This window comes from Gasterosteus aculeatus, chromosome Y, assembly GCF_964276395.1.
Source record: "Gasterosteus aculeatus chromosome Y, fGasAcu3.hap1.1, whole genome shotgun sequence".
In the NCBI taxonomy this organism is placed as follows: domain Eukaryota; kingdom Metazoa; phylum Chordata; class Actinopteri; order Perciformes; family Gasterosteidae; genus Gasterosteus; species Gasterosteus aculeatus.
In genome coordinates this window covers 12362187-12377583 of record NC_135709.1, presented here as the reverse complement: position 1 = coordinate 12377583, position 15397 = coordinate 12362187, and the positions used below count along the sequence as shown (strand labels likewise).

At 40.3% G+C, this 15397-nt stretch overlaps 1 protein-coding gene across 6 annotated transcripts in view; it reads left to right on the top strand.

Moving 5' to 3' along the window:
• Positions 1-15397, top strand: part of LOC120812567 (UPF0606 protein KIAA1549L-like) — an 82826-nt gene that overhangs the window by 57398 nt on the left and 10031 nt on the right. For 3 of the 6 annotated variants that reach the window (XM_078097753.1, XM_078097751.1, XM_040168664.2), the window contains 4 exons: positions 1905-2098; positions 8231-8376; positions 11577-11698; positions 14376-14596. In XM_078097753.1, coding sequence (XP_077953879.1) covers positions 1905-2098; positions 8231-8376; positions 11577-11698; positions 14376-14596 — 683 coding nt within the window. Of the gene's footprint in view, positions 1-1904; positions 2099-8230; positions 8377-11576; positions 11699-14363; positions 14597-15397 lie in introns of all 6 variants that reach the window. The other 3 variants (XM_078097752.1, XM_040168663.2, XM_040168662.2) reach the window with 1 other exon arrangement.

Here is a 15397-nt window from a genome sequence, read left to right as displayed (position 1 = left end):
AGTGGCCAAATGTCAGGCGCACTCTCCAAGGGGACGCCTGTTGTCCCTGTCACCCCTGAGAATCCATACCGTCCCCTTTCCATGACATCCGCTACCCGCCAGCCTCTGAACAGCGCATCGCTCCCCGTCGATGTGCGGCGTGAATCAGCTCGTCACTCTCAGCGCTCGTGAATCCATACACATAATACATGGCTGGTGGAGGCAGCGGCCCATTTAATGCACCACCCGGCCTCCTGCCCTTTGTTGGCTTGTCATGAACAAGCGCCTCCCCCCCATAATGTTAATGTGTGTGCATTGACATTGTTCCACACAAGCATGTATCAGTTTACCGCCACGTGTGTTGGAGCTGGCTGATGGCTCAGAGGTGTGTATGACTGATGAATTATTAACAGCGCCGTCAGCCGGATGCCAACACTGCCTAACCCTACATGCACTCAGGATTGAGCATGCATCATCAAATGCATTAGGCCATTTCTGGGGCCGCTAAAAATAGGAAAGCGGAGGCAAAAAAATCTGGGTTTCGGCTGATTAGTTGTGTAACCTAAATAGGGCCTCCCTCCCAACACCCCTCTTGTACTCTCTTGCGTAATTCAAAAGCAGTTTAGCAATACAAAGAATGTGTTTGCCTTGGAGGCTTCAGCAAAACGCATCCATCTTTCTCTTTTTCTCTTCATGACAAAACCCCCGGCTTCAAAGATGCCGTTAAGCTCTATTATTTATTGGTCCTCCCAACTTTTTTATTATGCCAGCCGTGGTGTTTGGAGAGTGATGATAACTGGTTTCCAATGAGGGAGGTTCATTCAATTACATGTATCTGAAATGGAGCAAACACTTATCATGGAGGTTTTTTAACTTTATTATTCAGGTGAGTTAGTCATGTTGGCTGTAAGCGGCGCTGTGCCTCATTCAGCTGTCCAGCTCTTTACTGGTGATTGAATCAGAATTACAACACACTCGATCCGTTTGCTGCGTTTCTTCTTTTGCTGTATTGTAGGTTTCTTTTTTATTTTGAGGACCGGCATTACATCATACTATAACCCTTGACTGCATTAGAGATTTGCTTTTATAAAATTGCATTTTGCGCTGCGAAATGAGATGAAGCAAATTTGTCACAATTTATTTGTTGAAACCAAATTCGAAATCAACAATTATTTTCAGCTGCAGCAAATCGCATGGCTGTAAGGCAGTAGGCCATTTTATTAAATTATTATAAGGCGCCCTCGATGTCTGCTAAGCCGACAGAAAACCAGCTTTTACACTGCATTTTCTCAAAAATGTCTCGGGGAAATAAAATTCCTTCTGTACGTTGTTGTTTGCTCTGATTGTTGAATTTATCTTTTGACTTTATACTTTGAGACTGTCTTAACAACATTAGCTATAGTTGGCTATACATTATTCGTGGTGTAAGTTGCTAGATATGTTGTGCCGCTTTATAACCCATTGTGTTCTATATTACATTGATTTTCAGTAATTTTATAGCATTTACCAGGCTGTGCTGTGTGGTAAAGATAAAATATTGCACCGTAAACCTGTATCTTGAGTTGCTTTTTCTGTCATTGCATGTGCTTAATTTGCTGAATCCGCTGTTTGTGTCATGCATTATGTAGCTTTTGGTTTATTAATTTTATAAAGAAGAAAAGTACAAAGTTTAGATTTGTGTGCTTAACAAATTAGCATTAGCATTTCATTTTACTTTATTTTGTTACTTGTGCACTGCTGTCTTGTTGTCTATTATTTCTACTGTCACGCACCAACCGCCAAGACAAATTCCTTATATGTTTGACATATTTTGGCAATAAATGTTTCCTGATTCCTGATGCATGGATCGATCCACAAGCTGCAGTAGCTCTGACTTGTATAACTCTTTCTGACTCCTGGTGTGTGTTATCCTTTTCCCTTACCAGCCTGTCCAGGGCTTTGATTACGCCAAGAAGCACATGGGTCGAACCGGTGACAAGGCCGTATCCGTTACCAAGGAGACGCTGGTGCTGGGGCTGCCCGTACGAGATGCTCCGTTGTCGCTATCATTGGATAAAAAGGTCCACCAGGATGGGACTGCGAGCAAGAGGCCCCCCTCCGCTGACACACACAAAGGAGGGTAAGATTAAGATGAATATATATATATATATATATAGTTCCTACCTCACTGCAGATAAAATTAAGTTCATTCAGGCTGGCAGATTACTTTTTTCAAAACATTCATGTAGCTAAAAAAGAAAAACTACTTCAAATTTAGTTCCACATATGTTTTTGTTTCTTTTTTCATAATTCTGTATTGTCATTTTTATTCGTGCCTGTTTGTCCTTCACAAATACAAGTTGGCCTCTCTTAACCAATGCTGAGCAATCAATGGAAGCGTTTCAACTTTGCAATCCATTTTGGACTTAAGATTCATAACACAGCAGACAAGATATTATTTTTGGACAAATTTGCTAAGAAACATAGTATTATATGAAAATAAACAGAATATTACTAGTATTAGTAGTGGAGAAATACAAGTTAATGAATGTTTTCATTTTTGGAAGGAATTGTTTGGTATTAGAGCAACGTTTTAAGCAGCATTAACCTTTTTACATTATAGATATGAAATATTTCACACTTGTTGTCGTTATGAACAATCGTCGCCTCCATGCAGACTACCCATGACACCTATTATAGTTATGTTATTTGGCAAACTGTTGCCTATTTACACATCCAGCAGACATGGCCCAACTTAAGCATTTGTTTGGAGTACTGTCAAAGCAATGAATAGGAAGTCAAATATTCAGACTGTTTTTAAATCTGTTTTAGGCTCCACCTTAGGGAGGACGCTGCGTCTTCATCGGCTCCCGGCATGTTTTGTACAGTACGGTCAATTAGAGCTTTTCTACTGAGAATAGCTGCTTATAAAGTTTGCATATTTAAATATAGAAATCGGGAGAGAATTTGGGGTGAATGCTTTGGTGTCACTGATGATGACCAAACTCATTAATACTCTATGATAAATGCCGGGGAAGTAGTCGCTTGCATCACACTGCTGACATCATCACACATAATTCATTACAAACCTAGATGCTTTGGCAAAGCCTGCCTGCTCGAATAATCCTGAGCTCACCTGACTCACTGTTACGAGCTGGAAGCCTGGCGAAGAGGGAACCAAAGGTTTTCCGAGAAGCTGTTTGCGTCGGTGAACCAGCCGGCCACCGAACCCCAAGCTTTTCAGCGGGACCAGACATCAGTGTTTGCTTGTACGTAGCCATGTTAAGCCAGAGAGAAGCCAACGGCAAGCAGCGCACAGATTGATATGATCTGAGGATGAGTCCAGTCTTAGCAAGAAGCTGTTTGGAGACAGTCAGAAGACAAAATGTATTTACATGCATATTTAGATAAAGCAAAGTACAAGGGTTTTAGAGCTGCTGATTATAACAGTGTTGACACACTGATGGGAAGAGCAGAAGAGAAGTGAACATTTTGAGTTGTTGTGAGCCTAACGCCTATCGGCTCTGTTGTCCGACACGGCAAAAAGAGGCTGTGGATTACAACCGGTCCTGTATGTAAATGACCGTGTCCCTCCCTCAACATTTGGAACAGATTGTTACTGATTGATCACAATGAACACATCTGATGCGTAAGAACTTGCTGTGCGGGCGGGGGGTTCGTGGCTTGGGTTGATTCAGCCTTTGTGCGTTGAGAGAGAGCTTGAATCTCGCGGGATCCCATAAAAATCCATCCTTTCTTGTTTCAATCAGGGGTCAGGAATCGCATTTCACAACATTTACTGCCAAAATATGTTAGACATACAAGGAATTTGACATTCCGCGGTTCAGCCAGTAAGACAATGGGCAACCAGACATATAAGATTGCATAGTGCAAGAAAATGGCCTGTTCAATTTACAACTGATGCGTTTGACTGGTTCGGCCAATTCAGCGTCCTGTGAGGAGCTACTGACGGCCTCCTGGGGGCTCAAGTGTGTGTGATGCGACACGGGGATCCTGCAAGAGCTTCAGTAATATAAGTATAGCATATTTTACATAATTCATAGAAAAGCAAAGAAGCACAGTGGTGGCCTGTTTCTCCGTTATGTAAAACACATGCACGAAACGATGGCTCATATTTACACGCCCCTAAACGGAAATGAAATAGAGATGGGATTAGTTGTGCTTTGCTTTCTGAGGATTATAAGCACGTGTATGTTCATAACTGCGCTATGGTCGCGCCAGAGGGAATTTAACGGTGATGGCGGTATAAAATGCTGGAAGAGCTTGCCTGGTTTGTTAATACACATGATGTATGTATGTACTTTAGGGGGAGGCATTTTCCAAAGACGGTATTATATGTTATTCAACTACTGTCCACTAATTAGGAGATGAGGCGGTATCTCATCCTCTAACCAGTGCAGAGTGAAGCACAATGGGACCGCACCAGAAAAAAAACAATCGATGCAATTATTCTTGCACATTATGGCGGGCTCTGAACCTAGAGTGAGTTCTCTCCCTTCACATGCTCAAACAGGCTCGGGGTGCTAGATCAGAAGAAAGAATAAGGTAGGAAAGTGAAGGGCCCATGGCGGTAAGAAAACTAATTTAAAGCTGAAATCAGTCGCTCATTAAATGGAATCTGTATATAAATACTGAGTGTGAGTGATGCTTTCAGATAATTTGATTTTTAGTATTAGTTTGGTTACAGCTGAATGGAATGTTTTTTAGTTTTACACGTTCGTAACTGGACTTTTAACCTGGCGAGGAGGTTAGAGGAAAACTTATCTTGATATCCCAGATAATTAACTTTGAATTGGGGACTAACATTATATTTGATATCAATAGAGCCACTCTGCTTGAGATACGAATTGGAGTCACTTTAGAATATACTTATATAATTTACACAGCAATTAAAAACACACAAAACAGATCCAATGTTTCACATGAGTAAACAAGAAGAATAACAAATCCTCTTTGCTACATGCCCAGTAGGCAAACTACTTCAAAATAGAGGTTAAAGACGTTATCATTATCATTATCTGTATAATTGGTGTGAGACTCACATACGACTCAGTGATGCGGAATGATGATGATGATTAGTAAGTATTGGGAAAACAATTTAGGGCTCACTATTGAGTAAACTATTGATTACATCATATGGATTAGAGAATGATCTAGGGATTGATTTTGAAAACACAGATACGAGGTAGGTTGCTTTATTGATGCACTTTTTCCATTTACGCATTAATGAGTGGAAAGACAAGAAAAAAAGAACATGGTATTTTATTTAATTTGTTTGAAATGACTGAAACTACTCTGTACTCCACAAAGATCTAACGTGATCTTCCTCTCATTGTTACATAAAACAGGAATGTCAATTTGTCATCCAGATTTTTACTTTTCTTCTGCAATGGTTTCACAGTTTTCCAACTGGATAACTCCAACTCTAACTCCATACAACCAACAATAACCAACTAGTAATCAAATACTGGTAGTGGATGGAAACTTTGGATGTGGAAATGTAATTACTAACTAACAACGATTTATTTGTACTGTTCAAATAGCCCGGTTTGTCATGAAATGAGTCAGCAATACGCAGCGTAATATTTCCTATCATCCGATTGATTCAGGATACACCCTGAAATGGTCATCAGTCAATCACAGGGCCGACACACAGACAATGAGCCGTTCACTCTCACATTCACACACCTACATACATGGATTTTTTTAGAGTAAACATGTTGGTATTTATGCCTCCCACCTCTTGCCAAATATCTCAAAAAGAAGAAGTAACATTCCGCCATAGTGCACTTCTATTTAAATATTAACAATTTATGGTTTCAAAAAATGTATTTGGTCCATGAATCTGTTGGAAAAAAGAAACACTGAGTATCACATAACTCCTGCTGCATATACACAAATATTGAAAATATGATTATTTTTCTTCTAGTTGTGTCATTTGGGGTTGTATTTTCTTAAATAAGTTTTCCTTCAAAGATATTTGCAGTCAAATCGAGTGTGCCATGTCCTCGACACAACGGGGGGGATGTGATTGGCGCCTCAAGCAGGTGAAACGGTGTTGGAAACAACAGCTGTGGCTGCAGATTGTTCAGTTATCTGTGTGAAGACAAAGTTGCAGACTGAATGCTAACCACGAGGGGAAGGAGGGAGGGCGGGAGCATTCATTCTGCATCCTCCCGAGAGCCACGGCGTGTGTGGGGTCACAAACAGAAAAGAGATGAACATTACTTTCCTGCGGCGTGATTATCGATTCTGTTGCTCCTCTTTTTGGCCTTCCCACTCAAATTTACATGGAACACACGTTGTTATTTCTTCCCCCATCCCTCAGGCTCTTTTGCTTCAATACCCTGTGACTTTTACTGCGACCCGGCAAGCGATTGGCCGCTGCCCTGGCTGCACTCTGTGTGAATGTGTGTGTGTGTGTGTTTCTCTATGTGTTCACACACACGGGGTGTTGACCTCGCCTGTGGCTCTGCAATGTCTGTTCTCCCTGATTTGTGCATCTCGCACCACCTGTGGACCGGCCTGTCACTTGTGTAGCTGCAGCAGCTTACATGCCCCGAGGCTTTGAACGTGTGCTGTATGCAGTTTACATGTCTGGTGTGTTTGAGGCAAGAACAAACTTTATATAGATTTCTGCCTGAGTGTATTGACTCTTCTAGTTAGGTTTGTGTGTGTGTGTGTGTGTGTGAGAGAGAGAGAGAGAGAGAGAGAGAGAGAGAGAGAGACATGCATACATACATACATACATACATACTCAGCTGTTTCCATCAAGGCCTTTTGAAGAACTTGCCCAGGAAAATCAGGATTGTTGCTGCTCTACTTGTCTTTTCAATTTGCCTGTATGTCACAACATGTTCTGAGCTTTCCTAGAACATGTTTCTTTCATGTGATGCTATCAATAAAATAAAACAAAAGAGAGCCTCAAATTATTATTATCAAAAAGCAGTACACCATGCAGGAGTTGTATGTTTTAGCCAGTGTCGCGACGAGCTATAGTAGTTTGAGTGAAGAAGACAACTTCCTTAAGAATAGGGCTTACAGCTACAAGGGCGAGTCGTATTATGCCTATTTCTTAAGTCGTGTGTTTTATGTTTTCGCCAGCAGCGGAACTACTTTATGGTCACTGTGTATCGCATCGTTATTAGCGAGTAAGTTCTAATATCGATCATATTCCTTAAGGTTTTGGAGATGACTCGTATTTGTTCGGTACACACAGTATTGCTTATCTTCCCCCCAATATCTAACACGGATGATGGTGAAGTAGGTTGTTAAGACGATACATTCGTGATACTCATTCTAACACTTTATTGAGTATATAAATAATTCCTGGCCCTAACATTTGTATTTTCACAAATAACAAAGACAAAGCTCAGGCGCAAAAAGAAAAACTAACAAAAGAAACACTTGCGTAAGCTGTTGATTTTGGATTTGACCCACATAACTTTGAATTTCACATTTAAGCTGTTTTTCATATTTTAGACATTATTTGTTGATTACACAATTACATAATGAATTACATAATAATTTTCATAATTCATGATCTTGTTTTTCATTTTTTTTTTTCAAATCACCGTTTTTGGAAATGATGCACTGCTTTCATGGCTTTTGTTGTGTTCAAAAATGAAGAAACGCCGGACGGACAGAGGTCATCGCTGATCAAAAGGTTAAAATCAAAAGTATTTAATAAAAGAGATGGTGTTGTGGTAAAAAGAACATCTCAGCTGAGGAGCCGCTGGTCTCAGCAAACAACAGGCCCCAGGTCAGTCCTTTTGACCATCCCTAGTGCCCGTCTGTTGCCTCCACCAGCGAACTCTAGAACAATGGTGCCTACAGGTATTTATAACAATGCTTAAAGGTGTGAAAATTAGTGTCCACACCTCTGGGAGTGGTCTTCTGGTGAGTTCAATGTAACTCGGATTTCGAATGACCCATAGTCAATATCAGTTGTTGTTATTAAGTATTACATGCATGCATTCCAGTTGATTACATTACATTAAATACAATCATAACTGTACGTTGGTATTATTCTATTACAGTTGCAGAATTACAGGGGTTTTACAATATTGTCATTACTTTATTGATTACACAGTTTCGGAATCATGGCTGTATTCTGGTGTACACTATATGCATTTTCATTAATTTTATGAACCGGGTCGTATATTTGTTTCTAATATCCTACACTTTCATAATGAAAAAACTCCCCTTCTCCTTCCTCTCTTATCTCCCTCTGTTGCCATGGATACCACAGGCGGTTGCCAAGCGAGGAGGAAGGCTCGGTGTCAAGTATCGGCTCCGGGAAGCTTAACACCAGCAAGAGCTCCTCGGCCCGAAGAACGATGACCAGCAGCAGCAGCAAGAATGGCAAGGAGGAGCTCCACAAGTGGAGAACCAACGGTGAGGAGGAGGATGGAGTCCAGGAAAGAATGTGGGGGGGGTGAAGAGAAATAAATGAAGATTCTGACAGTAAGCCAGGGAGCATAAAGAGAGAAAACAACATATTTAGATGAATACAGACACACACACACACAAACTGATTGGGAGATTAATTCTGACCCTCCTTTAGTTTTGTGCCCACCATAAAGTCAAATCACCCTACCCCCTACAAACACTTCCATACGGAAATATTTCACCTAAAGGAAAATGTATATGAGTTGATGAAGAATGCATGAGAGTGAACACACTCAGACCTGCAGTGACTCAGCCTGCTGCTGCTATGTTGTAAGGGTCGGTGACGACGACGATGTGTCTTTTTATCTTACACACACGTGCATCGGTCTTAACTGAATCAAAACCGGCATGCCAGTTGTTTGCATTGTGAGTCTTTCATATTTTTTGTTAGGCTCACCTCCTTCCGGGATCTAAAGCTGGAAATGCGGTACGCAGATGAAAGCCAGCGGTTGGCAGCGACGTGTGCCTTACAGCCTGCTTTAGGTTACGTTTGAGTCAAATTGTAGAGAGAAGTCAGGGAAGTGGGGGAGTAGTCAGAGATTGGTTGTCACATGCTGTCAGATTAGGTGTTGTTCAGATCCATACAACCCACAGCATACGCTCTGTGCCTTTGAAAAAAAAAGGGATCCTTGTCCTAAGATATTGATGCACTGTGTAGCTATTAAAGACAAATTAGCAGTGTAATTTTTGCCCTGTCATTATTAATGGAGTTTTGCGTATCCTAGCAATTATCTCCTTCAAGTCACAGATGTGCAGTGATAACAGAAAATCAACACAAAACAGATAGGAACACAGCATGCATGACTGATTCACTACTTCAAGTACACCGTATGGTGCAACAGAGCACATAACCGCATTTAGAGTACGCTGTAGCAGCAGACACACCCATCAGGGATGCTCAGGGAAACTTACAACCAAGTAGATCAGAGAAATACTCGGCAAACCTAAACCCGCGACAGATGATGTTGTTATTCAGATTACTTCTAAAACACTCACAGTGTGATCTCAGTAACTATTGTATTTAATGCAAACGGTTGCAGTATTTTATACACGTAATCGCTCTGCTAAAGGTTGTGACGTAGTCAACGTTTTTGAACGTCACCTTTCAGTGACATGATTATATTATATTGTTTTATGTAAAAGATATACAACAGTTACATGATATGATTTAGAATTGTTCTATTTAAAGCTGCACAACAGTTGGAATTTTGTACAAGTTGTATTTAACGTTTTTAAATGGCAAACATTAACAAATGACCGTTCTACTTAACGTTGTTAAACATTGCGTGTTTAAACAAGATAAATAGTTCCACATTTTCATTTAAAATCGCCCGCATGTATTGCTGCTAAACCCACAGACAAGTGCAGACTCAGAATTGGTTGCACAAGCATCTCTCTGATCGCTGATAATCCTGCGACATCGCTCATGCTCAATGACATTCTAGGACGCTGGGATTTTTCGATCACTTTTGCATTATTAGGCCATGCATAGTTCACAGTAATTTGTGTGATTTATGGTGTTTATGCAAGCGAATGAACAGATACCCGAGGGTTGGATGAATACTTTAATTTTCTCCCTGCAGTTCACAGAGGACTGGAGATGGACGTAACTCATTTTTTTTTAAATGCAAAGAGAGACTGGATAAACTGGCAGGCTGTTAAAGATTAATGAAACTCTAAATCCAGTTAACAAAATTTAGAGTAGAGAAAAGATGATTTAATACAAAATTATACCAAGAACACTAAAATACAGCACTGATAAAAAGAAGATTAAAAACAGACTTGAGATGTAATACAAATTTAAATGCATTTCATAATAACCTCGGCACTACTACAGGAAGGCATTGGACAAGTTGCCTCCAATTCTCTTCACCCACATGGTTTGGAGCTTACTTTTTTGATTCAAAATTAATTCAATTTGTTAGTGATGTCCGACATTTTCATCTAAGACTGGAGTAATGTTTATGTTACTTTCTTATTTTGGATAACAAGCTTATTCACTTTCCTGCATAAAGATCAGCCAATAAGCCTCTCAAATGCCAGCTTGTTGATTTACACATTTCATTTGTTTAACCTGCACACAAACAGAAATGTCAGATTTCAAAGTGGGGTTCAGATACTGGAATGTTTTTCCTGAAGACTGAAGCCGTGACATAAAGCTAACTGTCTCTGTCCATCATGAGTGTACGTACATGAAAGTGATCAACTGCGCTCCTCATTAAGGTTTAATATTAAGCCATCACATGTGGGGTGTAATTTGCACATTAATGGTGGCAGACGATGACGATACACATTTCTCACTAGTCAGTCACAGATGACGTCAGCAGTTATTTGCTATATACGGCCTGGTTGCTTTCCTGGTGCACATGAAGATGAAAACGTATGACTTTTGACCCTAATGTCCCGTGTGACACCAGGTAGTTTTGTTTGGAACCACGTAATCTTACATTGGAAGTTTACTTTGAAATGCCCCATTCATGGGTCCTCTTCACAACGCTGTGCATATGCTGCTCCTCGCAACGACATGCACACCAGTGCACCTATAGCCTCGTATAATGAGGAGACCACACGCCACAGACACACAGACTAATACACAATTAGTAGAGCTTTCCTCTGAACTAAATTCAGGGGGTTGTCCTGATAATTTAATTTCAGACAGATTTAGACAAATTTCATCATTTTGGAGGCTATAGCAAGGGCTACATAAGCATAGAAACAACCAAAAGGAAAGATAAGCCAAATTGTGCACAGCGTTGTCTGCTGGGCACAACACCTTAGGTACAATGCTGCATTCTGTAGCTGACTTAATAAAACAGACTATTCTTTACTCAACACATTGGAAAAGCAGTCACACACTGTTCTTTACCATTACTCATTAAAGGAAACGTTGTAGGGAAATATTGAGAAAATATTTGTCTGTTCCGGTCAAGGCTGCGGTTAGTTTAGCTTCACTTAAACCAGCACCCTCCACCCCAAAATTAAAAATACATATTTTCCTCTATACCTGCAAGCTTCTCCAGTCAAAAGTTCTACCCTGAGTTTTGAATAAAATTGCTGTGTGAATATTGTGGGTAATGACAGAACCTTTTATGATGTGATGTGAGGTCTGACTCTCTCTAACCTGTTTGTCTTCCTCTTCTTCCCAGACCCCTACGAAGACCACTCAGGCTCTCTGCGTCTCATCACCATCAAACCCATGACTGAGCCGACCTACTCCTACCCCCCCACCTCATCCCACAGCCAGGACTCTGTGGTCTCTAACGGGGAGGTGAGTCCGCACAGACAGACAGACACACACACACACACACACACACACACACACACACACACACACACACACACACACACACACACACACACACACACACACACACACACACACACACACACAAACACACACATTCGAAATGTACCCACACCCTCGAGGCTTCATGGCACTCAGCTATGAGGTGACAGTGCAGGCAGAGCAAAAACAAGATCCAGCCCACCACCATTTTGTGCTTGTGTATGTTCTCTTATCTCAGCTCTTTTCCAGTCGTATTGTTTGATCATGTGTTGCAATATGAATCACAACTTAAAAAGAAAGATACTTGTTGTGAGTGAGAGTCGATTCAACTTTTTGAATAAAAGTGAATTGCCAGCTCAAACTTTCACAGTGCAGGAGCAGATCTCACACTGAATAGGAGGAAGCCACAAAGCTGCTCGTTATATGAAGCGAACTGTGACGGCTGGCTTCCTATGCGTACAGAATGCCTGTCTGCTTGCCACATTTCAGCACTAACTTTTGTCCTTAAAGGGCCAGTGCGTAAAATTATGGGCCATCTATTGGCATAAATGACAGAGCAGTATTTAAGCAGTGCTTGGTCCGCAGGCAGACATTTTGGGGGGCAGGTAATCAAACCAAAAGAAAAGGGCACCCAACGCCAAAATAATTTATGAAATAAAGAATAATAATAAATAAATATAAAACTGAGAATATTTTCAGCTTATATATTTATGCTAACTCAAATGATCACATTGAATAAATAAATGAATATCTGGCAAAAACAGACAAAACAAGGCCATGTTGTATATCAAAATAATATGTTAAAAAACTGAATAAATTAAAGGAGCTTCACAGGATCATCCTCCTTGGTGCCATCTCTTGGAAGATTTTTTTTTTTTACTGTTTTCTTTTATAGCATAAGCAGCATTACACTAATAATATACCATATTTTACCTCACCAGACATGTCATCTAGCTCAACTTACGACCTACCTTTCATTTCAATAATTGTATATTAAACAAAACTAGTGAACTTGTCTAATTTGTAGAACAGTAAAACCGCCTTTAAATTCTCTGTCTGCCTGTATCTCTCTCTCTCTCTCTTCATTAAACATGACAAATGTCAGTAAACAGCTGGATAAGGCTTTGAAATCACGGATTTCGTAGTTTTTTGTTTGTTTATTTTTTAGAAAAGGTTGGGCCAGTTGCAACGTACTGTTTTCAGTAGCGCTTATGTTGAGGGGAATTTATCACGAAACAACGTTGGGGGATTGCAGCCGTTTGGCTCTCAGCACCAAGTGGAGGAGGAAGTGGAGGAGGGAATGCCTGTCAGTGCGAAATTTTCACAAGAACCCAATAAATGCCCCGTCAGATATTAAAACACATTTGGGGGGAATTGATGACAGAGAAAGTCATTTTTATTCCTAAATATTGATGAATGAAGAAAAAATTGGGCTCCAGCAGAAGGGGCACTTTTCTCAAAAGGGCTGGTGCTTGAGCACTACTAGGGGTCTATCTGTGCACGTGCCTGTTAGTCCGCCATGCTGCACCACTACAGTACCTCAAAAGGGGACTTACACTGACCTTTGTTGACTTAGTCCTTTGTCAGGATTGTGAAACCAACAACATGAGCTGTTGAAACCATGCTACCACTGGCCCCGTCTGACAGCGGTTGCTCCAAAAGTTGTGTTATCATGATAAAGATGGCTCACCATATTGTCTAATAGATGTCTAATTGTCAGTATCTAGAAAAATGTATACTATCTTCTTCAATACAGAATCATTTTCATTTAAAAAACAGCTCAATTTAAAGTCAGCCAAAGCAGCGTATACCTGGGGGCGGGACTACCTCGCGATTGAAAGGTTGCTACCAGAGCTGTATATGGCATCCCAGTCCCAAATCCAAATTTTGCAAGAAGTCGGGAAACATCTTTATGTTACATTCTAGAGTTATAGGCGTATGCGGCCCTTTCTGTACTGTAGTACTATCAACAATTTATGCCGTCAGTTTGACTTTGAATTTTGCAGGGTTTACGTTTATAACAGAGCTGGTGTAGTGACGTCAGCTGCGCAAATGTCCAGTATTATCTTGATTTCCATTAGTCCATATTTGATACGTAATGTAGATTATTACTGGCATAAATTATTTACGTGCAAAGGCACAGCAGAGTCGTGCTTTTCGACATGCATGTTGTAGAATACAGGATTGAAGTGTGAGTTTTTCGCTTGTCTTCCACAACGAAGAGACCGTAAAAGCACTGCTCATTCTGCCATTTCTTTTGTATTTGATTATGCGTAATTGCTACATTTGCCATCATAACGTCAATAATAACACACATATTGCTTATATAATTATAAGAATGAATAGTAAAAATATTGTAATTTTGGCAGGTGAATTTAACACCAGAAAATCCCCTGGAGGGGGCTCTCTGGTTTTCTAGTTCATCTGTAATTGATTGAGTGTCTATTAGCAGAAGAATATCATGTTTAGGGTGCATCACGTTAGCTAGTAATCAATGTTTGTTGAAACACAGCGAACCGTTTTAGGACAAGGAAAAAAGCACAAAATACCGCTTTTATAAACGGAATACACAACAATGGCGACAGCTCTCCATTGCTCAGTGTTATGCAGACAAATGGAAAGACGATTCATTTAATAAAATACACAGCTTGTTTTGCAGGCCAAACATGGCGGGCTGAAGCAGAAGTCGGACATCGAGCACTACAGGAACAAACTGCGCCAGAAGGCCCGGAGGAAGGGATACGGAGAGTTCTCTCTGTCTGAGACCGGCAGCCATGGTTACAGTCACCGCGACGCCAGGCACGGTCGGCACGACAACGGGGTTAAAGAGCCAATGACCGCTGAGGAGAAGAGGGCCTCCTTCGCAGGATGTCATAAGAGGTATGGAGTAGATTTGGGGTTATTAAATGCACCTCATCATCACTGTAAAGATTAAAATGTTCCTTTACTCATGGACTTCATCGGCCATTACTGCACTGCAGACGGTTCAACAAATTTAAAATAATCCACCAAATCTCATTAAATTATATCGAAATGACAATCCCTAAAATAAGGATTTAACTTCCCCATCAATGCTGTCCGAGACCGGTTTTCATTATCAATGCATTTGAGTAGTAGTTTGAATAGTTATTTTCTTTATTTAAGCAGTAAAGGCTTGAATTGTAATTATCATTTTAGCAGTTTTTCAAATGCTTAGCTTCCCACCAAGAGTTAAAGATCTACTGTAAATGTGTAGCTGTGGAACGTAGTTGCTAAGCAACCAGGGGTCATATTTGGGTCAGTGCATTAAATACTGATAAGTGTCTGTTTTGCTTCTATTTCTAGATAACTGATTTTGTATACAGTTGATGAATTTATGTTAGATTTTGTGTCTACCTACAATTAACGACCAGAAATGAAGGTGCATAAGCACCACAGCATTAAGCGACAAGGTTTTAATTGACAATGACAAAAGGAATGACTAAAGGAATTGCTGCTTTTTCTTAGTCTCTCTTTTGAAATTTAGTACTAAGTAGTTTTCTCAAAATTATTAATCAGGTAAAATCCAGCGCAGAAGTTCCTTACATAATCCACATAAATATGACTTGCAATTAACATTGCTTTTGTATATAAACAAAAGAAAAAACTGTTATTCGTAAATTCGTAACACCCCAAACCTCCCAAATGAGTAGCCACAATATG